We start from the raw sequence: 26,460 nt of genomic DNA on the forward strand, positions 1-26,460 counted from the left end.
GAAAATAAACATTGTATATATTTTCTTCATTTAGATGTTGTTTTTTGACTTTTTGAGAAAGGTATTCGTCACTCTTGCTGGGCCGGTCTAGATTTGGAGAATTCATTTTGCAAAATGTAACTAATGGGTAATTACTGGGTTCAAACCCGGGACACCCCTGTACATCCTCTATTCAGCAGCATCAGGACCACTCTGAATCAGTGTTCGAACCCAGGACACCTGCTGTGTACATCCTCAGTCTCATCCTCTGTACATCTCAGTACCACTCTGACTCAGTATCAGTAATTACTGGGTTCGAACATCCTTCATCCTCCACAAAGCACCAGGACGATTGATTTAGTGTCTACGAATACACTGATTTAGTAAATATAACTTTATTCTCCTGACTAAAATTGATAGTAAACTGTACTGTACGGTGCTGCCGCTATGAACGACATTAGCGGATTTTGCATGAACTAATACGAACTGACTCTGGCAGTAGACTCTCCTTGGTTGCCAGAGTCGATTCACGTTAGTGTATGAAAAATACGCTTATTTTGAGCATAGCGGCAGCACCAGACGGTGTAGTGTGGCATCACGTCTATTTCACGCGTGTCAGTAATTACTGGTTTCGAACTCGGGCACCCCTGTACATCCTCTATTCAGTATCAGGACCACTCTGAATCAGTATTAGTAATTACTGGGTTTGAACTCGGGACACCCCTGTGCATCCTCTATTCAGTATCAGGACCACTCTGAATCAGTATCAGTAATTACTGGTTTCGAACTCGGGACACCCCTGTACATCCTCTATTCAGCATCAGGACCACTCTGAATCAGTATCAGTAATTACTGGGTTCGAACTCGGGACACCCCTGTGCATCCTCTATTCAGTATCAGTACCACTCTGAATCAGTGCCAGTAATTACTTTGTTCGAACTCGGGACACCCCTGTACATCCTCTATTCGGAATTAGGACACCTCTGAATCCGCAGTGTCAGTAATTACTGGGTTCGAACTCGGGACACCCCTGTACATCCTCTACTCAGTATCAGGACCACTCTGAATCAGTATCAGTAATTACTGGGTTCGAACTCGGGACACCCCTGTACATCCTCTATTCAGTATCAGGACCACTCTGAATCAGTATCAGTAATTACTGGGTTCGAACTCGGGACACCCCTGTACATCCTCTATTCAGCATCAGGGCCACTCTGAATAAGTATCAGTTATTACTGGGTTCGAACTCGGGACACCCCTGTACATCCTCTATTCAGCATCAGGACCACTCTGAATTAGTATCAGTAATTACTGGGTTCGAACTCGGGACACCCCTGTGCATCCTCTATTCAGTATCAGGACCACTCTGAATTAGTATCAGTAATTACTGGGTTCGAACTCGGGACATCCCTGTGCATCCTCTATTCAGCATTAGAAATTCTCTGAATACTGTCAGTAATAACAGGGTTCGAACCCGAGACATTTCCTGTTCATTCTCCAGACAGCACCAGGATCACTGGCTTCAGTAAACTGTGCGGAGCTGCCGCTAATTTTGTCTGAGAAAAAGATTCTGAACATCCAATAATGAAACACTCTTCTCAGTGTTGAGTTGTTAAGATGATATAAAATCCATGCACAAGAATAAAAATAGTTTGAAATGATCTCCTTGAAGAAGTGTAGTTTATTCAACGTTTAGACTTTATCCTTAACTTCAGGAATACTAATGTTGTCCTCATTATAACCATGGATAAAACATTCTGAGTCCGTGTTGTAAAGTTAATATAAAATCCCTGCACACTAAGTATAAAAAGAGTCTGAAATGTTTCCTTTGAGCTATTGTATTTCATTCAAAATTATAACTTTATCCTCTTGGTCATATCCAGGAATGCTGAAACAGGTGCTTGAGTATTTCTGAAGATGGCAATATTGGTATCGATTCAATTTGAAAATCTCGACAGTTTTATAATGTAAATCACTTTTAAGTAATAATTAGTATCGTTTACTGCTGGTCCAGTGAAGATCTGAAGGACCTACGAAATCGTTTACAACAAATTAAAAGGAAAAATACCCCATTCGACAAAATAATGCTCAATTTCTTACAACAAATGAAACAATCAATTTTGTCGGGTCAAAATGCAGTTAACCCCACTTAACTCCTAAAACTTCGAGCGAGATCACGAGTGAGTATCGATGCAACCTGTCTCTATCTCACACTGTCATTCATTGTCCCGAATTATCAAAGCGTGAATTCACAAACCTGAATTCAATATTCGTCGAATCTGTGGTTTATTGTCGGAAAAATGCGATAAACATCGAACGCACGCGAAAAGGTAACTGAACCAGAGACAGAAATAATAGACAGATCTAACTATGACGCACGGGGTCCGCGGAGCGAGGCGCGGGGGACAGTTAGTAGTAAATAACCATCTATTATTTCTATCTTTGGTCGAGTGAATTTTTCGCACGCATTCGAAATTTCCAGCAGAGTTTGAATCGCAACAATGAACCCGGGTTTCAATATAAACCGACCAGTTTCATCAACATTTCATCGACTCGGAATCGTTTCGAAGGTAAGTTGATTTTGATGCTGTATGAATCATTGAGTCAAGATTGATCTGATGATTTAGTTGTTGTTTCTGGAGATATAATCTACGAGAAATTATTTCAAATTTCTGACGAATATTGTAGAAAATTGTATCTGTTTAATTCTGCTAATTTTACCTAGAACCAGATGTTGGTTTAGAGATGTGTGTGGATATTTGTGACGACTGCTGAAAATCAGTCCAAACATCACCGATGTATTTATCTTTATTTTAGGTTCGTAAATTGCTCGTATAAATCTGTGATTTGTCAAAAAAACAACTGTTAAAATGATCGGTAAGTTATGATTGTAATTTCACGTTATACATTAATCAATCTTGTGACGTTTAAAAAGTACAAATAATTTTCCGGCTCTAGAATTAAGCAATTATATCGATGATAATGAAACGTTCACTTTAATCTCATTTTTAGCGTCAATGGTGATGAAAATGTTGAGAAGTTTACTTCCAATCATGTTGTTAGTGATCTGTTTGTGGTCGATGGTGAACGCTAAAGCTGCAGTTGATGATTCTACTGAAGAAGAAATCGCTCGTGATCTCGCTCGTCGCGGGTATTCCGAAGGATATAAGAAATACAGAAATCGCGATTACAGTGGATAAACTGATTCCACGGTGGATAAACTACTGATTCCACATCATGTAATATATGAAAATTAATAAATTATAACTTTGATCGATGATCAAAAACAAAAACACTCCTACTTTTCATATTCATTTTGTTCTTCAATACATCATGGAAGCGCTTCAGTTGATGATTCAACATACCCGACCAAACTTTTGAAATTATCACACTTTTATAAATAAGGGGTATCCCAAGGCTATACCTGCAGCCGAATATTGAGTGCATCAGGACAACTCCGAGTCGGTGTCAGTAATTACTGGGTTCGAACCCGGGACACCCCACATCCTCTATTCAGCATCAGTACCACTTTGAATCAGTATCAGTGATTACTAGGTTCGAACCCGGGACACCCCTGTACATCTTGTATTCAGCATCAGGACCACTCTGAGTAAGTATCAGTTATTACTGGGTTCGAACTCGGGACACCCCTGTACATCCTCTCTCTATTCAGCATCAGGACCACTATGAATCTGATCAGTAATTACTGGGTTCGAACCCGGGACACCCCTGTTCATCTTGTAATGAGCGTCAGGGCCACTCTGAATCACGACTATCATTTAGCATCAGGCCACTGATTTAGTGTCAGTAAATACGAATATTTATTACACTCCAACCATTTCCATGATATATGGAGGAAAAACAGTATTTACAATTATTTACAAAAACAGTAGATAAAACACTTTGAAACATAACAAACGTTATTTACAACATACTATTTAAACACTACCGGAGGGATCTATATACATCTAGACCTAATTTGATAAATTTAGCAAGTTTAAAAGTTGGATTTTTTAAAACATCAAGATTCCGAAAGGTATTTGAATTTAGGTAGCTTTCACGGAATACGGTAAGTAATTTACAGTCAAAATGAAATGTAGCTCATCGCCTAAAACGTTACAGGTGGGACATAATCTATCGGTTCTCGGTAGATGGAGATTTGACAATTTATTTACAGGTAAGAGATAAGACCCAATCCTGAACTGGAATAAACTGGTCACTAAATCGTCATCAAACCGATTTATATAGTTTTCAAATTTAATATCCTTCTTATATTGTCTAAAATTGTCTAAAATTAATGTATAACGGGTTATTATTTAGCCTAAATTCTGTCTCTTGCACATGCTGATCACGGAGTATACGGTGTAATTGTTTTGGAGAAGTCCTAGAGTTTACCATAGATTGTCACGCTGTACGGTGCTGCCGCTATGATCGAGATTTGCGGATTTTGCATAAACTAACACGAACTTACTCTGGCAATAGACTCTCCTAGATTGCCAGAGACTCTCCTAGATTGCCAGAGTCGATTCCCGTTAGTGTGTGAAAAATTCGCTAATGTTGAGCATAGCTGCAGCACTGGACGGTGTAGTGTGGCCCCTGTACATCCTCTAATCAGCATCATGAGGACCGGCACTCTGCATCACTATCAGTAATTACTGGGTTCGAACCTTGACTCCACTGTACATCCTCTATTCAGAATTAGGACAACTCTGCATCACTATCAGTAATTACTCGGAATTAGGACTACTACTCTGAATCAGTATCAGTAATTACTGGGTTCGAACCTGGGACAACCCTGTACATCCTCCTTATACTATCAGTACAGTCATCATCAGTTAGGTCTGGATATATACAGTGCGGTCCACACCATCATTGCTATTGATTGTCGGTGGCCCTGGTGCTGAAAACATGAGTCCTAATGTTCTTAATGGAACAAAAATAAATTCAAGAAACCTCACTTTATTTGTGCTTCATATAATATGATAAAGTTTATTTCAATCGGTGAAACACATTTTAGACTAAAAGGAAATGATACCTTGTTTCTCCCGATCGGCCCGGTCTTTTTTTACGATGCAATAAAATTTGTAATCAGCTCATTTCTATAACATCAGAAATGAGAGAAACAAGGTATCAGTCGTTTGAAGCCTTTCAATACATGTATACGATATTAAATCAAATGTCATATCCTGCCTTGTAGAAAAAAATGAAATGTCGAACAGTATGTTTTTGTGGAGAACGAAAATTCTGAATTAAAAACCATTTTCTATAGGTTTTAAAAAAGGAGAAAACACAGGCACGCAGCCTCATAGCATCAACAAACATGAATATATAATATTAGAATACTGAAATAACAATGTAATAAAAACGCAGAAGAAATTTGGGTCATTTTTCGTAAAAAGAATAATAAATCGAAAAAAAAACAACGATACTTAACTTTATAGAAGAAAAGAGAGTTTTCTTATTGAAAATTCAGTATTAAAATTAATTGATCTATTATTAAGTTCAAATAACGCGGAGCGCAAAAATGAAATTATGAATGCATTGTCAATGAAGAATAATATCAATATATTATCATTAATATTAATATTATAATATTGGACGGAAATATAAATAATCTCAGAAACCGGTTTTACAGTAAACACGGGTTGCAGGCCAGATATATTTACTTACACAAAGCATTATGTACATATACAGGGAGAAGCTTTACCCACTTTTAAACGATCCCCACTATTATAAACATACAATTCACATCAAGGATGTCGGATGATATTCTTAAACCAAAGTCCCCGCAATCATAAACCCGAAAAATTAAAATCGGTGAAAGGTGCAAGTTGAACCCTTATAGGCGAGAGGTGCAGCAGAGGAAGAGATAAAAACTATTCAGATTCTTCGAGGTACTTTACAACAAAAAGCACAATCATTTAAAGGACTAGTTGTGCCACACACATTGCTATCCCCTCCATATTCCTGTGACCCCCAGGGATAAGGGGAGGGATCCCCATCCATATTCCAGTAACCCCCGGGATGAGGGAGGGATCCCCCATCCGTATTCCAGTAACCCCCGGGATGAGGGGAGGGATCCCCATCCGTATTCCAGGGATGAGGGGAGGGTTATTAGTATCAATGCAATTCCCAGCACCGTTCAAACACTAACTCAAGAGTATTATAAAGAATTTACACATAAATACGTAATATAAAATAAATTCATACTAAATACTTATTTTGAGCGATATTTTTGAAATACCGATATTTCAAAGTCTATGTACAATTAGGGGGCGTGGATTTTTATATTTCAAATGAAATGTTGTCGACAAATAACAGAAATTTTCAAAAATAAATACAGTAAACCTCGCCCAAATCAGACTGTAGAGGACTAAGTGAAATATCAGGAACCAACAATACACCGCAGTGCGGAGTAGACGCACTAAAGCCGTATGTCTGTTATTCAACAAACTGAGGTGGAATTATTTCAAATCCATCTCCAGCTGTTTGGGGTATCAACTAGTCAGCACTGAAAGCTTTTACTAACTTGGGACAAAAGCAAAATCATTTTTCTGACTTCCTAACGTTATTTTCCTTTCTTTAACTCAGACTCCATTTACCTCTGGTTAATTTTTGCCAGTTCCAGTTTTTCAGTGTTAGGCAAAGTTTACCGCAGTATAATCTGTCGGTACTATACCCATACCATACTCTTGATTCATTTCGAAAACTAATTTCAACTCTCAACTTAGGATTGTCGATTACGTGCTTCAAAATATTCATGAGAAATCTTATGTACAAGTATATGTGAATAATCGATATAATTAATATTCAGCTGGCAGGTGGCGCTACTGTAAAATGGTCGAATATATCGCTTTCTTTCTCGTGCGGGAATGCATCGATGTTGACGGCTGCCGTCTGCAAATAGAAAATACATCTTAAAACTGAGATATCTGAGAGAGAGAATTGAGAGAGAGAGAGGAAGCACATTTAAAGCAGTGCGTAAAACAAAAATCATTCCTGCGATATTTCGATATCGAATCGACTCACAGGATGTTGGGAGAGACTGTTGAAATCAGTCCGATGAGACGTAGGAAGGTTTATGAGTTATCAATACCCTGTATTAGTAGAGCAAAAAAATTAATAACACTTAACAAACTCAAACTCTAAATTAAACTCAATATTTCGATTAAATTGTTCGTTAGGCTATTTATTCAATATTGTATCTTTTTCGTGCGTTCTTATTAAGCGCTAAAAACAGATTTCTATAGCAACAACATTTAGTAATGCGCATGCCGCAGGTGGTTTTGATGATGAAGAGAGAATTCTATGATAGACTACTGGAGATACAAAGGGCGAAATTAAAGAGATTATTAAGATTTTATATCTGGTAGAAAGTTGGGTGGAACTAAAGAGTGAAAGTGATGAGACGAAGAAAAGGTTATCAAATATTTTTCTCTTTAATCGAGAATGAATTTTAAAAAATTTTTCTAGTAAAATTTATGTCTTTATAATATCGACTACACGACCTTTTTTCCAAGATGTTAAAAATCACCCAAAATCCGTATGAACTAATTTTCTTAAAATTCGGATAAATATTGATTCTAACACCAAAATTATTATAAAAAATCCTCGCATGCCAGGGTCCAGTTTCATGTTCAATGTAGAATTAGATAGAAAGAGACCCTGGCAAGCGAGGACTGATCCAAAATCCAAAATTAAAACATCAATCATCCAATCACCGTGGGTGAATTATACAGCTTACCGCTGTTACCAGGATCCAGTTATTTTTAGATGAAACATGGAAGATTAAATTTCACATCACCACAAACGCTCAGATAGTGTCTCTGAGGGCAGTACAATTTCAACCCCACTCTTCCCAGCATCGGTGGTGCTGTGAGACCAGAGTAGTACTCAGAGTGAGAGCAGTTTAGTACTCAGAGTGGTACTTAGAGTTGTACTCAGGGTGGTACTCAGAGTTGTACTCAGAGTGGTACTCACGAGTGAGACCAGAGTAGTACTCAGAGTGGTACTCAGAGTGGTACTCAGAGTGGTACTCAGAGTGGTACTCAAGAGTGAGACCGGAGTAGTACTCAGAGTGGTACTCAAGAGTGAGACCGGAGTAGTACTCAGAGTGGTACTCAGAGTGGTATTTAGGAACTGAGGCCGGAGCCACTGAAGGGAAGGAGAGGGAGGAGTTTATAGTAGGAACTAATCCACAGGGTAATTGGATGATGGAAACAATATAAACCGTAAAGAACCTGACACGAATTATAATTGACGTATAGAAGAGGTTTGTCATCTTACCTCCTCTTCCTCCTTCTCCTCATCTCTCTATAGTTAATCATCATCTACCTCTAACAGGGTACGATAACACATACTCCCCCCACTGTCTTCCTCGGGACGCTTAGAGACGTATATATAAACAATACAATATAAATACACAGTCATCATCACTAACAAACACTGTATACATGTGACATTATATGCATGTTACACAGGGTACATGCACATGTCACCAGCTACATGTACATGTTACACGCTACATGCACATGTCACCAGCTTCATGTACACGTTACATGCACATGTCACCAGCTACATGTACATGTTACACACTACATGCACATGTCACCAGCTACATGTACACGTTACACGCTACATGCACATGTCACCAGCTACATGTACATGTAACACGCTACATGCACATGTCACCAGCTACATGTACTCGTTACACGCTACATGTACACGTTACACGCTACATGCACATGTCACCAGCTACATGTACATGTTACACGCTACATGCACATGTCACCAGCTACATGTACACGTTACACGCTACATGCACATGTCACCAGCTACATGTACACGTTACACGCTACATGCACATGTCACCAGCTACATGTACATGTTACACGCTACATGCACATGTCACCAGCTACATGTACACGTTACACGCTACATGCACATGTCAGTACATTTTAGACCAACGGACAGACTTTGTTACAATGTTCAATAACGTAACCACATATTTTTAAGAAGTTTTAAAATGGACAGATTTTTTCCTGAAGGAAAGTGATAGGCCTACCCTCTGTTAGTAGAATACATGAGGAATCTGAATCACCTGCGTATAAAACTATTCATCTAATCTATATTCTATAGTTAATATATAACATGTGAGGTGTCTCAGAGAGTGACAAACTTCACTATAGACATAGACACTGTAATAAAGTACACTCTTCGTAAACACCTAGAGTTCAATAAATGTAGAGACAAATAGTACTTTGCAGGTTAACTAGATTTATGTGAAGTTCGAGCGTTCACTACTAGTGCACATAGCAGCTTCATCAGGTGAATGAGTACCAGTCAATGTAGAAACAATATCTGAAACTACCTATAAATACTGTTGTTTCAGCATTGACTGGTACTCATTTACGTGATGTTGCTACAATGCGCACTTGTAGCGAAAGCTTGTACTCAAAATAAATCTAGTCAATATTCAAAGTACTATCTGTCTTAACGTTTATGGATAGGTCACAATCAGTGAAACATAACTAAAACTAATTCAATAGTTATATACGTGTAATACATGGTTTATGTTGTATGCGGTGTATGAATTTAATGGTTATATATTCCTGGTAGAAATGTTAATAGCTTCTGAACCAGTTCTATATGACTCACCCACGAGCCAATCACAGGTTTACACTAAATACGTGTATCAAAGTTGAGGGAAATTATGAGGCCCCCGAGCCGTATCTAATTATTAATCTATTCAGAATTTTTTGGTTCATTAAACTATACCCATAGGGTTCGATTTCATGAAAAAGCTTAAGATTTGTTTTGCCCTCATCGAAAACATGAAGTTGCCAAATGCGATAAAACCAACAATTTGAGTCTATTTTTTGTGACACCGCACCCAGTTTCACGAAAAGGATTAATTCCAAAACTGATTTAAGATAGGCCTAAAAATAGAAATTTGAATTGACTTAATCAGTGTTCTCCATAAACCGGTTTTAGGGGGCGGCCACCACTTTCATTTTTATATCCATTCCTCGATCTGAAAATCAGCCACCCTACCAGAAGAAGATTAAACCAAAATTAAGCTTAAGTTTCTGTTTTTTTTTTGGAAGATCGAAAGAAAGCCTTGCTATTTCAGCGACCACCATGTGATACACTTAACAATGAGGTCAGCCCCTTAAAAATACCAGCATACACTGTTATAATAACGGGTTTTGCGAAACTGGATCCAGGTTCGCAAGTCTATAAAACAGTTACGGTTAAGTTCGAAGAGACAAGAGAGAAAGAGATGAAGAGTTAAACAGTTCTTACCCGTTGAGGTATCGGGTTTCCACCGTTATCAGACACCACAAATAGATCAGTGAAGTTCGGTCGCGACGGAGCGTCGGAATAAGGGTTCGACGGAAAATCTGCTAACGCTTGATCGTTCACTATAGCTATCTATAAAAACAATTCAAGAAAACAAAATCAATATGTTATTTGTTACATAGTTAGACTCTCCTACAGTAGAACCCATGCCTGCATCGTTCTAGAGCGCCTTGATGACATTTCCAGCCAATAAAGTAATCATGCTTTATATTTATTTCAGCCCGGGTCGATCTATTCTAGGATTTATCTAAGTGATTATACAAAAGCAGGATGGCCACTTTTATTCGATTTGCTTTTATCCCTGACTATTCCCTGACATGTTGTTTTCTCTGATCTGATCTGCTAAGAATCAGATCAATTAACATAGTCAAATATGTAAGACATAGATGGAAACTGATTGATTTAACACATCTAGCAATCTCAACATATTGCCCTGGCTTTTTTCTGATTTTTGGCTTTTTTTTACGATATAACCTAAATATTTCCTGACTTTGTAAAGAAAAGAAAAATCCCTGACTTTTCCCTGATTTCCAGCTGAATGGTCACATTGTCCATCAATTTCTAGAGAAAACAGTGTGAATACCAGTAAGGCGAATGACGTACCTGAGCTGTCCGTACGTGGAATGGAAAGTTATTGTTGGCAGCAGACGGACGGGTTAAAATCTGTAACAAAGTCACCATGGAAATAATTAACTGACGGTATTTTGAATTATCTCGGTGATTGGATAACAGAATTTCGGACACTTACGATGAAAAACAGATAACCGCAGAAAATGACGCAGTTTTCAACACCGTTGACAACCTTTTCACGCACCCACGGTTTCATCTGTGTCATAGCAACCAATATAATAATCGGGCCAGCCCAAAACCTGGGGAAAAAAACAAGAAATTATGACTCGGACTAGACTTCTGTAAAGTGACGACTTACGCTTAGTAAATTGAACTAGAAATACAAATTGAGACTTGAGCAAAGTGACGACTTACCAGATTGTATAAAATATGTAAAACGGGAAATAGAATTTTCCTTTTTCCTGGTAATGTTTCAACGTGAAGAAAACTGATACAGTGAACCAGATCCAGGCGAGAATTCGTAGAACGATTAAACCGTAGCCGGGAACGCTTTCATACGTGTATAACACTAAACCAGGATCGAAGAACTGTTCATAGAAATAAATATTAATACAATTAAATATAGCTGCAAAGCAGTGATAACAGGTTTTTTTCTGTAGCCCAAGTTTTACCGCTAAGATCAACTGAATTAACGAAGAAATTAAATTGATTTGAAGAGTTAAACGTTTTTGTGAACACGATACAAGGATCGAAAACTGTTCGTAGAAATAGATTTACGAAATTAAAGATAGCTGCAAAGCAGCGTTAACAGATTCGGTAGCTCAGGACCCAATTTCACTGTTTGGATGAAATTGATTCAAGATAAACCGAATTAATGAAGAAATTAAAACAATTTTAAGAGTTTTAACTTTTTTTAGTGAAACTGGGAGATTTTCCTCTATATCGGTTCATATTTCAAAAATTTGAATAAACGTCAAAATGACGGTTTTAACTGTCAACTTACGAATGCTTCGTAGATGAAAAGAACGACGTAGATGATGATATAGGCCGTCATAAATACGGTAACTTTGATTGTTCCTGACTGCGATAAACGCCCCCTGGTGACGGTGTAACCTTTCGCGAGAAGAATCAACATCAACTCGAACGTGAGTACGCCGCCGGATTCAAACACGCGACCTTGAAAATAATTAAATACAAATTATAATTTATTTGTCGACAAAAACGTAGATGATATTTTGACAATGATAAAATAAACATGAAACTGATTACAAATTTTATTGCAGCTTACATACACAGACCGGGTCGATTAGGAGAAACAATACATCATCTTTTTAACCCCAAAATCAAAGAGCCTCGGGCGGCGATGGCTGCTAGGTAACAACGCAAACATTTACGGCGCTAATAATCACTTCAATTTTCGAATTATCACATTTCAATAACGAGGAATTCCACGTTATGTAATACAAGGAATGATGATATATATCGTATTCGTAAATTTCTCAGGTGAAATAACAAACCTTCAGCGAAAACGCTTCAGATTGATATTTGCACATATCACCAGCCGAGTCGTGCTTCATCATTTCACGATTTATTGACGTAAGGTAAATCTCTCAGACGATACGTTTAACGCAGTTTGCATGGGTATACACGTCGTAGTATACACGACAGTATTCATTAGGGTATACACAAGGGTATACACAATATCATACACAAGGGTATACACAAGGGTATACACAATATCATACACAAGGGTATACACAATATCATACACAAGGGTATACACAATATCATACACAAGGGTATACACAAAATCATACACAAGGGTATACACAAAATCATACACAAGGGTATACACGTCGTAGTATACACGACAGTATTCATTAGGGTATACACAAGGGTATACACAATATCATACACAAAACTATAAGTATTCATTAGGGTATACGCAAGGGTCTTCATAGGGGTATACACAAGGGTATACACAATATCATACACAAAAATATACAGAAAGGTCTTCATAGGGGTATACACAAGGGTAATCATTAGGGTATACACAAGGGTATACACTAGGTAAATATGTGCAATGTGTATACTGATAAGAACGGAGTGAGCAACGACGTCCGACTGCGCCAGTTTTTTAAACCGATCTCTCTGCAGACGACAGACGCTTTAGTAGCTTAGCAACACCGTTTAACAATGACCGCAGTACGCATGCACGCACGTAGGGACGAAAGATTAATAGAGTGAAAGAGCTGATGTTAATGAGATACAGTGTCTAAACTAGCTAATAAACAACACATTCTGATCAACGCCAGACTTCGGGTTAACAGGTTTCTCCACAAACAGGGCAGATTTACTACAGGGTACCCTCAACCTGCTGAACGCCACTCAGGGCAGTATTACTACAGGGTACCCTCAACCTGCTGAACACCACTCAGGCAGTATCAGCAGGTTCCCCTCAACCAACGAGCACCACTCAGGGCAGTATTACTACAGGGTACCCTCAACCTGCTGAACGCCACTCAGGGCAGTATCAGCAGGTTCCCCTCAACCAACGAGCACCACTCAGGGCAGTATTACTACAGGGTACCCTCAACCCTCTGAACTCCACTTAGGGCGGTATAAGCAGGTTCCCCTTCACCCTCTAAGCACCACTGAGGGCATTATCAAGCAGGTTTTTTCCATCAACCCGCTAAGCTTTGAAATGATTTGAAATCAGTTCCTTTCTATTCTGCTGGGCAGCTACGGACCGCGGGTAAGGGTTGATATGAATATTTACCGATATATTTTGCGGCTCTATTTTCGACCCCTGATTGAGCGTAAACTCCGTAAGCGCAACACATTATAATCAAACTGAACACTTCACAAGATAACGCGGCCAGATACATCTTATACGTTGTGTGGAATAACTGTCTGTCAGCCAGAACGTCTATAAATACAAACAAATATACAATCAGTTTACAAGTTTAGAAGTGTTTTACGTCCCAACTGCAATTAGTTTCAGTGTAACCCTAGTGGGTCTTAAGAGACGGCCAGGGCCTTTTTATATGGCTCATAACCGGACTAAGTTAGCAGAGCTTAGTCCATGTATGTGCCTTGACAGCCAACACCTGGGGCTGGTTCCTCAGTTGAGACTTAAGTCCAAAAATGGTCTTAAATTTTAAGACCGGTCTTAAGTTGTTAGATTGGTTATAGAACTAAGATGGTCTTAGATTGGTCTTAAGTCTAAGCCATGACCATGGAACTGAGCCCAGAGGTGGTTTCGAACTAGGGACCTCTCGGTTCCCAGTCCTCCACTCAACCAACTGAGCTAACTGGACAGGACAAACAGATTTAAAAGCTCCAATTCAGTTCAGAGTTGGATCCAGGAGGACTTGTGACTCTTGTACAAGCAGGGTGTGATCTAAACACTTGTCCACTTGCCAGGGACAAGTATATATATGTTCATTAGGGAAATACAGATAATAGACAATCAGTTTACAGATTCAAAAGCTCAAATCCAGTTCAGGGCTCAGTTTCATGAAAAAGTGTAAACTTAAAACGGTTTAGTTTGAATTGTTGTCGTCATTGAAGTTGCCAATAGCAATAAAACCAAAAAGTTGAGTTTATCTTTTATGTGAAACTTGTGAACTACATTAAGCAATTACTATGATTACTGTTCCTGTGTGTGAATTTTTCATTATCATCTACTTTGACAATATATACATGTTCATCAATCAAATCAAAAATGCATTTAGTCTTTATAAATTTCAGGGGTGCATCCAGCAGGACTGGTAAGACTTTTTAGTGCCCAAACTAATTTTGTCAACAGAGAGTTACTGCGTTCGAATACACTTAATGTTGCCTTTAAAGATTTTTTATCCGATACACTACTAAAACTCAGTTCCTAATTCAGTAACCGCATAATTGGATAAAAAGAATCCTGGTTCCAACTGTATCGATTTAGGCGTAATGTACTGTAAATTCAAAATTGCCTATTTCTCAAAATTGAAAGTTTTTAGGCATTTTGTTCACGTTTAACCCTTTCCGTGCTGACTTATTAATACCCTATAGTGCTTGAGAAAATGTGAAAATTTGGGAAAATTCCATCCTAGTGTGTTGAATAACGGGAATAGCACTATAATGCGTCTACACCGCGGTGTATCGTTAGTTACTAATATCTCACTATGTTTGACAGGTGCTGCCATCTTTCAATAGAGATAAAAACTAATTAAATCAATAAACCGCAGCGCGGTGTACTAGCAAAATCCATCAACGATTTATACACCGCACTGCGGTGTAGACGCACTGAAAGGGCAATGGAGTTTCAAGCTGCACATTTAAAAGCATTTTCGATTTTCAAGGAGGTTCTAAGGAATCAAGGAGTCGTAGGTACACGGTTACCGTGGAAATTATTGAATTTCACTTTAAGGGAACCAATGGAGTAGTGAGTAACAGTGATCTCAGTAGTCAATACGTTTATAAATATATTATATAAACTGCGGGGAATTCTTTGTTCTGGTTTACGAATAAATTCATTAAATCATAGACGATGACGATGACGCAGGCCCCGGAGCTTGAGACAATGAATGAATGTAACCACGACAACAACTGAATAGAGATGAATACAGAACGATATCGCGTTCACTCATTCATCACAAATATACACAGGATTTGTGACTCTACAGCTTACATAGTCAGACGCTGTCCGGTTCAGACTGGTTAGAAGATTGTTGAAACCAATCGCAACTGATATTCACAATTATGTACTTCGATTTAAATAAATAATTCTTCAATCTGAACTATGATTTCTGATTTCGAAATGAAACCACCTGTTTTGCTTGCTCACTGCAGGTGTGGTGGATTTGTAAGGGACAACAAATCAAAACCATAATGTGTCAAACCAAATTCACCAATCTAATAAATAAGAGGGTTAATCCTTATCTCAAGATTGAAAAAAAAACATATTTCAAGATCAAAACTAGAAAACCAACTTGCACAGACCGGTATTTACCGTTCTGGATCATGAAAAGTCGAGATTTTTTTTTTTCGATTTCAAAGGTTCTGAATTTCGAAATAGTTCAGATTTGATGCCAGACACAATAGACGACTTTGTTTGATTTAACATTATGATATATGAGTTTTCTTAAATAAAGCGCACAATATTTGAACGACGCATTATTAAGGTTTGTATTGAAGAAGACTTTTCCTCAGGAAAATGAATCTTCTATTCTATATATATATATATATATATATATATATATATATATATATATATATATAAACATACGACTCGACACGGCTTAGAACCGTGTTTTAGACTATTTCAATAGTTTTAATTAATGCGGCACAATGTTTTGTGACCAGTGTTTTGTCCCAGTTGACCGGACACTGTACAGTTGTTATGACCCCCATCGGTCTAATGACTCGCTTAACAAAAATACACCTTCATGAATAACGAATATATTTAGATTTATCAAAATTAATTCATCGTTTCCATGGAGTTTGTTAAGGGCACGTACGCAAACATGTATATAACGCATATGACGGCACGATGGTGCGTGACAAGGTGAGAATGCGTGTCCATTTTTATACTTACACGAGAAATATAAAGAGAGTCCCAATAGAAATAAATGCGCGAATAAGAAAGCCATATCAACTTGTAGAATATCTGTAATGATAAACAATATGAATATACCGTATTCACAATTTAGTATAGAAATAATAAAAATTCCTAGAAAGAAAACTAATTTTGGTAGAATAAAAAAGGTATTCAGTACATGATTTCAAGACAGATCAGACTTGTAAATCAGGGAATTCAAATTGACTAAAAGTATGCTGATTTTCAAAGAAAAGAGTCAGAATTCCACGATTTCGTTGATTTTCTCAAGGAAATGGTCCGAATTCCTTGGAGAAAAATATACCCTGAATTCCCTCATTTCCAAGATCTGTATGAGAAACCTTAAATACCGGTAAACATAATCATTTGAAAAATTCCTAAAAAGGAAACAAATTTCGATTCAAACTTTAATAGATGTCAGTTTTAAATAACTTACAGAATTCGTCGGCTGAAAAATGTTCGAAAAACAGATCGCCCGGTTCTCCGTTTGTCATCCATATTTCATATTTTAAATTTAAACCCTAGAAAATGTACATAAATATTTCAGAATCGTATAAATATTCCATACAGTTCAACTACACAAAATATTTAATCATTCCAAAGATATTTCAATTTTCGTGAATAAATTATTTTCTATGAATTAAGCAGATTAATTTCAGCATTTTAAACATTGGGATCTTATTATAGATATTAATCAAGAAATCATCTTTTTAGATCTTCAATTAAAAAAAAAATATGAAAATAGTAAAACATGCAAAACAAAAGAGTGAACATGCAAAAAACAGCAACAGACAGATAGACAGTCAGACAAATAGACAGTCAGACAAATAGACAGTCCTGTTAGTAAATAGCACATATCGGTTAGGTAGTGAATTAGATTACTTAGTTTGATTACGATCATAGCTACTCTCATAGACAGTTCCACAGGAGCCAGTTGCACATTTAAGACTGATCTAATACCATTTTAGTAACAAGTTTTTCAAGACCATATTTTCTCAAGTTTAAGATTAGGGTAAATCTCTTGGAATTTAGAATTATAGAATCCAGCAACCAGTAGCCCAAATGGGATCAAACATCAAATATTTCTAAGAACAGCCCTAAACTGTTTAACCAGTTAAAACCTATCGTAGAATTATATCTAGTTCCAGTCATGGAACAAAGACTTTTTTCATAATTCTAAACAGCTTAGAAAATATCACAAATTAATTTATTAAAAGGACTAGTGAAAATATATATTTGAAATATTGGCATGCAATGGCAGAAGGCAAGCAACGGTTGAATATTGTCGTATTAAAGCTAAAATGACGCCCAATCATCTAAGCAAGCTCAGCTGTGAAGTGAATGATGGATAAAAAATAGGAGCGATATAAACTCTTGGGGCCAGTTGTATAGTCAACTCACCAGTTTATACTCATTTTGGTTCTATAGCAAATCTCATAACTTATAGATGAGTTTAAGCTCATTGATGACATTTACTCTTAAGACCAAGTACATTTCAGTTCTATAACCAATCTAACAACTTAAGACCAGTCTAAGCTCATTTTGATTCCATAACCAATCTAACAACTTAAGACCAGTCTAAGCTCATTTTGATTCCATAACCAATCTAACAAGTTAAGACCAGTCGAAGCTCATTTGGTTATTCAGCCAATCTAACAACTTCGGACCAGTCTAAACTCACTTTGGTTCTATAGTCAATCTAACAACTTAAGACCAGTCTAAACACATTTTGGTTCTATAACCAATCTAACAACTTAAGACCAGTCTAAGCTCATTTTGGTTCTATATAACCTAATCTAACAACTTTAGACCAGTCTATTCTCCTTTTAGTTTTATAGCTAATCTACCAAATTAAGACCAGTCTAAGCACATTTCAGTTCTATAACCAATCTTACAACTTCAGATCAGTCGAAGCTCATTTTGGTTATTCAGCCAATCAAGCAACTTGAGACCAGTTTAAGTTCATTTTGGTTCTATATAACCTATCTAACAACTTTAGACCAGTCTAAACTCATTTTGGTTCTATAGTCAATCTAACAACTTTAGACCAGTCTAAACTCATTTTAGTTTTATAACCAATCTAACAACTTAAGACCAGTCAAAGCTCATTTTGGTTCTATAACCAATCTACCACTACTTAAGACCAGTCTAAACTCATTGTGGTTCCATAACCAATCTAACAAGTTAAGACCAGTCGAAGCTCATTTTGGTTATTCAGCTTATCAAGCAGCTTAAATGCATTCTAAGAGCACTGTTTAGACTGTACAACTGGTCCCTCGGATAGTTCCCCTTTAGCGCAGTGATACCTTAATAGATTGACAGTTCTCTATAACGACATACCACCATCTCGGCCGCCTACCGATCACTGCCATACTAAAGTTACACCAGACATTTCTAGTTTTCGTTATTTGTATATTTTGCGTTGCGGCCGTGTATATCGTTAAATTACTGGCGATGCAATTCGTAAAATGCGACCGTTGGGTTAAACTGTAGATCTGATCGCTGGCGTCATCATCGAACTCTCCGAGTGCCGCGCGCTTTTGTTCACACGTCTATACAACACAAACACACAGGTCGTACACGGGGCCGGGTGAAAATAAAAAAAATTTAAAAAGTTTAGAAAAAAAATTACTGAAAACTCAATCGTGACTTCAGGACAGGGTTTAGAATGACAGTTAGAGTTTGTCGTCGGAGGTTAAACTGAAACTTGAAAATAAATTATCAAAATTAAAAAAAGGAAGAAAAACTGTTTCCGGATTCAAAATACAATTAAAATTCACACAAAAAAACAAGGTTAAAACGTTAACGTTACACTTTCAACCATCTTTACTCTTAATTTAGATATCAATTAGAAGCCTGTACCACTCTCAGCCTGGACACTGTACCCCTCTCAGCCTGGACACTGTACCCCTCTCAGCCTGGACACTGTACCCCTCTCAGCCTGGACACTGTACCCCTCTCAGCCTGGACACTGTACCCCTCTCAGCCTGGACACTGTACCCCTCTCAGCCTGGACACTGTACCCCTCTCAGCCTGGACACTGTACCCCTCTCAGCCTGGACACTGTACCCCTCTCAGCCTGGACACTGTACCCCTCTCAGCCCGGACCCTGTATCCCTCTCAGCCTAGACCCTGTACCCCTCTCAGCCCGGACCCTGTACCCCTCTCAGCCCGGACCCTGAACCCCTCTCAGCCTGGACCTTACACCCCTCTCAGTCTGGAAACCACTAACAAGAATGTCTGAGAGGTTCAAGGCTGTAGAAATTGACATCTGTATGAAGTCTTACATTATTAACAAAATTCCTGCCTCAAAAAAAAACCGTTTGTTAAATAAAAAACCGATCACAATTCAGAAGTTAAGGAGATTCTGTGTGGAATTAATGATAATTATGAGTTAACAGAGAGTGTGCCGCACGAAAAAATAAACACACAATAAACGAGGTTCATTTGTACCTTCAACGAGCGACAATTCTCTAATACAACGTACCACCAGCGGGCGCGGTTACTAGTCAACGACCTACGAAATTCACATTTCACCTCGGCGCCGGTCGACGTCAGTAACGTATCGACCTCGGACGGTATCAGCTGATCGGTCGTAGTGTTGTATAAATTACAACCGCGAAAATTGAATTTATCGAGTCGATAAATTTGATCGGTTACGTCTAAATCATATTCGCCTAACGTTGTGTATTTCTGCCAACAGGACTGAGCAGACGACAGCGACAATAAAATAAAAACAAGCAAAATACGGTACAATATAAAACCATCGATGAAACGCTCTCCGAGTTCGTGTTCTAACAATTATATAAACTCCCTCCACACTAAAGAATAAAATGAGTCCAAAAAGTCTCCTTGAGCTGAGAGAACACTTTTTGGAGTATACTTTATATTGCCTTTTTTGAATATCAAAATGCCCTTTTCGGACTTAACAGGTCAAAATGTGCTTCTGAATCTGCACCTGGGTGTTAAAGGCCTAACAAAATTATGAATACCTGAAGATGGCTAACGTTGAATGAACTACCCTCCCTAGCTCAAGGAATACAGTATTCCTGAAGATGACTATTTGGATATAGTTGAAACGTTGATCAAACTACACTAGCTCAAGGAATACAGTATTCCCGAAGATGACTATTAGGATAAAGTCGAAACGTTGAATAAACTGCACTAGCTCAAGGAGACATTACAGACTCTTTTTATTCTTAGCGTGCAGGAATTCTATATATTACTGCATAATGCTGATATAAAAAAATATTCGACATATCGCTTTAAAATACAATAACTCAAAATATGTTATTCTGATTTTGTGAGAATCTTGATAGTATTCGAGTAGTTTCGGTAGCTGTAGAAATGAATAACTGTTTAAAAACCATTTTTGGACTGGGCAAAAATGTGACAGATTTTTGTGTATCTTAAAGCAATACTCTACAATTCTACTCCGAGATATTCGTAACATAAAATCATCGTCAATTTTGATATTTCGCTAGAAATTTCAAACTGAATTTGCGAGAACCGATTTAAATTTGAGATCTTCGAAAATATATCGAAATTTGACGATGTTTTTACACGAAAAGCAGGAAAAACACAGAACGCTGCCATAAAATAATAACAACAAGCGTGGTGATGAATCGTGGCACTAGGGGGCGCTGCTGGTACCTTCGTGCTCGCACAGTTACTAATACAAATAAACCACCATCGATCTCTTTGAGATATGAATGATCGTTCGGCCTCGCAGTGATGTGTCGGGACTCCTGATTGGTTAGATCTGATACAGCCAGCCGACCAGCTACCGCGTTGTGTTAACTGTATGATCTGATAGTTATCACCGTCCGGGTTTAAAACGCTCAGTTTTTGGTAGCAGTTCTGTGTCGTCGCAGCACGTAAAATTTATACATTTAGAAAATATCATCAGTTGAATCTTGGGGGGGGGGGAGGGGGAGGAGTGTGGTAAATCTTTGATCTTTTATAGCACACTGGTCCCTTTTACAAGGTGGTCACTTTCTACCAATTAACAAATTGGGGCCTACCCCGAGTTTTGCCCGTTTTTTCCAAATCCTGTTTTTTTGCAAAATTTGCCTAAAGTTTTTCCCGATTTTTTAAAGATTTTTCTGATTCCCTGAATTTCCAGGTTTTTCAGCTCAGCGGCGCTAACCGTGTTTTATGAAGTTTTGATAGGGTATATTGTCACTGATTGAAATTTTCAAAATATTTTCCAAGACTTTCAAGGAGTTTAAGAATAATTTCTCAAATTAGAAAGATGATTCAATGTCTGGAAAATGATATTTTTAGAAAACAAGACATATTGTATATTTTCAACTATTCCCTTGATGTGTCCCTATCAATACGACCCATCTTAAGTTGTTTAAAGGATAAAATGAATTGAGAATACGAACCTTTGAATCATTTTTGTAGACGGCCTCCCACTGTCCAGGTGAATCAAAATACATCAGTATATTCTGAACTTCATAAGTCTAAAAATCAACACAATTAAAGTTATAACTGAGTCTGATCCAGCGACTAGTTTCACAAAAAGGTTTTTAACTCTTTTTAATATCATTCAGTTCAAACCTGAAATCATACTATAATTGGCATTTGAAATGTTTGTCACGGAATTTTAAGACCAAACTCCAGGATGTCTCAATAATAGATATTTAGTTAGGCCTACCTGTGGATAGGACAACTTGAAACGAATTTTACCAATTTCAGAAAGGAAGCAAAATCTAGTTAGGAAAACCCAGTTCTGTAAAAATAACAAAAAATACAATTAGCGTGAGATAGAGATGAATTGTTTTATTCAGGATCAAGCGCCTATACTGACTGATGGAGGAGGGCTGGCAGGTGGAGGGGGCAACAACAGAGACACGGATCCATGGATCATTGTAGCAACTGTACAGTGAGTAGCCGGCCTAATAGAACTCACTTAATTCTGATGACTAGGGATTGCACCCAGATCTCTCCAAATTGAGTAAAATCCAAATTATGAACAATAGTGTACAACATGGTCCCAGGTTGAATGGACCATATTTCATCCGCATTTAGGCCCTACTTTGTTGGTACTATCTATATGACGTGAAAATCTGGATTGAAAAATCAGAATTAAGCGAGTTCTCTGTGTGTTTAAGTCCTACCCCTGAAATCATTCATACACAACTCTTGCCCACACTAAAAAGGCCCCATCCATCTCTGCAGAGTAGGACCAAGGGCAGGCGCTTTCCATGTGTACTGTAGTCTGTAGTAGTGTCTGGATTTGCAGGAAAGCGAAAGGACTTTTCTTCTTTTCTTCGTTATCTCGCCATTTCGATCGATTCATAGATGAAATTACGGTTAATGAAACATTGAAATTTACCTCAGCTGATTTTAAATGCCCGCTCACGTATTTAGAGTTAGTTATTCCGATAAAACAGCCGCAAAATAGCAGCGAAATCACAGTTAAAACCCGCATTCTGACGTTGAATCGAGGTGTACTATTCCGCCATATTGTATTCCACATACAAGAGTGCATAAAACTTGCCCGGGCAGGCAAGCTATCGCGCTTTACAAAGACACAGATTTCTTGTGTAGCTATACACTCTTTACTACCAGCGCCTCGTTACCTAGCACCAGATCCAAATAACCCTTAACTCAAAATTTTCACTAGCATTTTATTTTAACGCTTTTCAAGCGTTATTTTTATGAGTGATTCAATTATTCTGTGAATATTTTCTATAAATTATAGAATCTGATTCAGTTTTTTTAGATCAAATTAATTCATATTTTATTACGCGGTATCTGATTGCGAAAATAAGTTGCCTACGAATTATCGCGAGTGGCTCCGTAGCAGCCTGCTGTGATATGAAGACTACGGGTGTTAGTAATAAATTATTAAAACGAAATTCGTCGTAAATAGGAATAAGATTTTCGTATCTTCGAAAAAGGAAATCCAACTGAGTCAGTCTATCTATGGTCGGTTGATACGCGACCGGACATGTGAAAAATAATAGCATTAAACATGAAATCCAATTGATAAAAGACAATTCCATATTTTAAGATCAAGAACAGACCCATAGTTTTAGCAGGATAGAGTCGAGATTCCGTTTAAGGAGTAATAGACTCATCTCTTGATATTAGATAAATTGAAATATATAACATTAACAGATGACTATTAGTGTCAGCGAGTGACCGGTGATCGGTCGGTAGGGCGTTGCGTGGACAAACAGTAGACCCGGGTTCGAGGCGCGGCAAATCCGGTAGTTACGTCTCACCTTTCAACCTAAAGTGATTTTGCTTTTTTGTTTTTTCTATCAAGATATCAACATGTAAAATCATTAGTCACGCTTTATAATCTGTAACCTAATAACATTATGTATTCTAATAAAGCTCTTTGACGCGGGTCTGAAATGAGCGAAATCCATTTTGTGCAATATATAATTCAACTAATTGAAAATGAACTAATTTAAACTCTAGAAAACATTCATACATTTTGCAATATATAAATGCGAAGTAATCCGACATAGAAGAAAAAGAAATTCCGCCCGGTCATAAGACGTGAATTCAGTTTTGTATATTTCCTTCAGTCTGTGACGATTGACCAGTTGAACTGTGCGCGCACGGACTTGCTTTAAGTCGTCGTTAAGTGCGTGCGCACGCATTTTGTTTCCCTATATAAATCAGTTACCATCGAATAAAAGATCGTTATTTACTGGACGTACAGGACAAGAGTAAAACATCCATCGCAAACATGTAAGTGAAAATTAGTTTTAATGAGAAAAAAAGATTCGTGTATTATTTCAGTTTCCATAAACTGTAGGATGTATTCAATTCAAATGAAGAAAGAACGCAATAACGCAATAAAACTCAAAAAGTTTTAGTGACATTTCGACTCAATTTTATTCTGAATTTCTTTATGAAAATGCTCATATTATATAGAATCGCGTAGAAACCTCTCTTTTGTTGATCAGTTCATAATCATTGTGGGTGTTGGTTGCAGGCTTTATGATCGCCCAGGACTGGGTCCAGGGGCAAAAATCAGGCTCTTTCTTCTCGAAAAATTCGACGAAAATTTGTCATTGTTTCTAATGGACGTTTTCTACATTTATTTTTTGGCAAAAGTTTTTTCGACAAGGGCCCTAAATAGGTTGAGTAGCCATAAATCATACGAAAGTCTAATCAAACCTGCTCCATAGATTTTATTTCATTGAAAATATGTTTCTATCGAGTTTCATGTGTATCATATATTTCTTATAAACAATTCATTTATGTTTCTGATATTTCATTTTTCAGGAAACTTTTAGCCGTTGCATTGATCGCGACATACGCGCTATCCGTGGTGATGGCAGAATATCATGGCGATAGTCTAGGTAGTCTACGAGATCTTCTTCGAGTATCTGTTTTGTGAAACTGATCCTTGAATCTTGTCCCGTGGTTGTTCTATTTTCAGATAGATTAGAGGACGGCTTAGAGCCGAGTTTGAGATCGTTACAGATGGCTTTAGACGCCGCTTGGGAATTACAAAAACGAGCCTCGGACCCGCTCGAGAAACGCGGCAGTGAGGAAGAAAACGAATTGCTACAAAATCTGGTCGACGACGCCGCTGAGAAAGTGATGAAACGCAAAGCAGCCGAAGTTGAAGCGGCCAGAGAAGATGAAGAACCTGGTATGTCCTGAAAAGTCTAACACATCAATATCCACATTTCCACACACGCATCCAGTTCTACAGTTCTCTAAATGAACTAATTCCAACTATAGACTCAAAAACTAGATCCCAAAAGTGAAAAATGACATCAATAAGGAATTCTATATCCGAATTTTTGGTCTATTAAGACTGCGTTAAAGCACATGTATATAATATTCAATTCTATTTTTCAGCTGATGACGCAGTTGCTAAGGAACTGTTGAGTTTACTGATGGATGAAGGTACGTGATTTTTTTTTGAGGGCGCACAATGTATTACAAGCCTCGCCAAAATCAAAGGGACCCCCGTGATTAAACTTCTCCCTCGATTTCTGAGGACCGTAATTTAAGCCTGCCTTAAACTATCGGGCCTGACCCACCACGTTGTCCGTACATAAAGTTAATTTTTTTTCTGTAACTCAGGGTAATTGGATATTTGTTTTTTTTCCTATTACAGATGAAAGCGTATTACGTGATCGCAGAAGAAGACCCGGATGTATTCACTGCAATTAGCGGTGAAACTATCGTCGCCCGTTGTTTGAACTCAAATTTGAAATTACCGACACTTTTTTCCATGTTCCATTTATTAACGCTTTATCTTTCATGGCTCCTAATTTATTCAATGCTGTATCCGTTTAATTCGTATAGATAATTGTATGCAAACTAATAACTTCCTGTATGATACTTAACCCTAATTTTTAATTAATTTGATTTTTATTATGAATATATGTTCATTTTTTTGTGAAATTTCTTACTAATCAATCTGTATAAAAAGATCTGTATAAAATAAAAGGTTTAATCGATTGGTAGAGAATGTTTGTTTTTGTTTTGTCTTTTCGACATGGGAGTCAGGCTCTTCAATGCACTGACCCCGACCGACGAGTCGTGATTTACCAATCATAACCTCGTACCTTAACCTCACCGAGAATACGAATATCTCCTATTCTACAACCGTTGCCATCGTATATGGATGGGGAAAACAGGAGGAGTGCAGCCAAACCCGCTTAATCGGATCGGCTTAATCCAGATTTTGGTCTAATCTGGACAATATTTGCAGTCCATTTGTTCATTTCAATCCGAATTTCCCGTAAACCGGATGAATTTTGTTAGTCCCAAATGATCCGAATTAAATGGATTCTACTTTAATCACAATTAAATACCAAAAAAAAAACCAGAAAGTGACTGACGATGAATTTAAAATGATTAACGCAATATTATCATACTACTAGGTGCTGCCGCTATGCTCAGTGTTAGCGGAATTTTCGTGAACTAACATGAGCCTGCTCTGGCAATCGAGTAGAATG

The 26,460-nt window shown here is 37.7% G+C and overlaps 2 protein-coding genes across 5 annotated transcripts; one reads left to right on the forward strand and one right to left on the reverse strand.

Annotated features, from left to right (window-relative positions):
* Nucleotides 1-4,947: 4,947 nt before the first annotated feature.
* LOC141907255 (transmembrane protein 145-like) lies at nucleotides 4,948-22,987 on the reverse strand. 4 transcript variants are annotated; one of them, XM_074796846.1, is made up of 14 exons: nucleotides 22,854-22,987; nucleotides 22,173-22,247; nucleotides 21,901-21,978; nucleotides 19,964-20,215; nucleotides 16,947-17,031; nucleotides 16,490-16,561; nucleotides 13,691-13,840; nucleotides 11,915-12,087; nucleotides 11,326-11,498; nucleotides 11,090-11,210; nucleotides 10,945-11,004; nucleotides 10,285-10,413; nucleotides 8,266-8,364; nucleotides 6,800-6,876 (listed from the first exon to the last, which is right to left on the reverse strand). In XM_074796846.1, the coding sequence occupies exons 1-13, from the start codon at nucleotides 22,947-22,949 to the stop codon at nucleotides 8,299-8,301; spliced, it is 1,530 nt and encodes a 509-aa protein (XP_074652947.1). In that variant the 5' UTR covers nucleotides 22,950-22,987; the 3' UTR covers nucleotides 6,800-6,876; nucleotides 8,266-8,298. The 4 variants fall into 4 exon arrangements, with proteins under 4 accessions (XP_074652946.1, XP_074652945.1, XP_074652948.1 ...); XM_074796845.1 differs by lacking the exons at nucleotides 8,266-8,364; nucleotides 19,964-20,215 and adding an exon at nucleotides 18,817-19,062 and having other exon boundaries at nucleotides 4,948-6,876; XM_074796844.1 differs by lacking the exon at nucleotides 8,266-8,364 and having other exon boundaries at nucleotides 4,948-6,876.
* Nucleotides 22,988-24,186: 1,199 nt separating this feature from the next.
* LOC141907639 (uncharacterized) lies at nucleotides 24,187-25,838 on the forward strand. Its single transcript, XM_074797352.1, has 5 exons — nucleotides 24,187-24,226; nucleotides 24,767-24,843; nucleotides 24,924-25,139; nucleotides 25,352-25,399; nucleotides 25,614-25,838. Coding segments are annotated over exons 1-5 (399 nt in total). The 5' UTR covers nucleotides 24,187-24,224; the 3' UTR covers nucleotides 25,670-25,838.
* The last annotated feature ends 622 nt before the right edge of the window (nucleotides 25,839-26,460 follow it).

This window comes from Tubulanus polymorphus, chromosome 6 (assembly GCF_964204645.1).
Source record: "Tubulanus polymorphus chromosome 6, tnTubPoly1.2, whole genome shotgun sequence".
NCBI lineage: Eukaryota > Metazoa > Nemertea > Palaeonemertea > Tubulaniformes > Tubulanidae > Tubulanus > Tubulanus polymorphus.

Coding starts and splice junctions, on each gene's coding strand:
- LOC141907639 (XM_074797352.1), top strand. Junction 24,844..24,923: donor ATATCATGGCGATAGTCTAG/GTAGTCTACGAG, acceptor TTCTATTTTCAG/ATAGATTAGAGGACGGCTTA. Junction 25,400..25,613: donor GAGTTTACTGATGGATGAAG/GTACGTGATTTT, acceptor TTCCTATTACAG/ATGAAAGCGTATTACGTGAT.
- LOC141907255 (XM_074796844.1), bottom strand. CDS start 22,949: ATGCGGGTTTTAACTGTGATTTCGCTGCTATTTTGCGGCTGTTTTATC. Junction 21,979..22,172: donor TCAAGTTGTCCTATCCACAG/GTAGGCCTAACT, acceptor GTTGATTTTTAG/ACTTATGAAGTTCAGAATAT. Junction 6,877..10,284: donor GAAACCCGATACCTCAACGG/GTAAGAACTGTT, acceptor TTCTATTTGCAG/ACGGCAGCCGTCAACATCGA.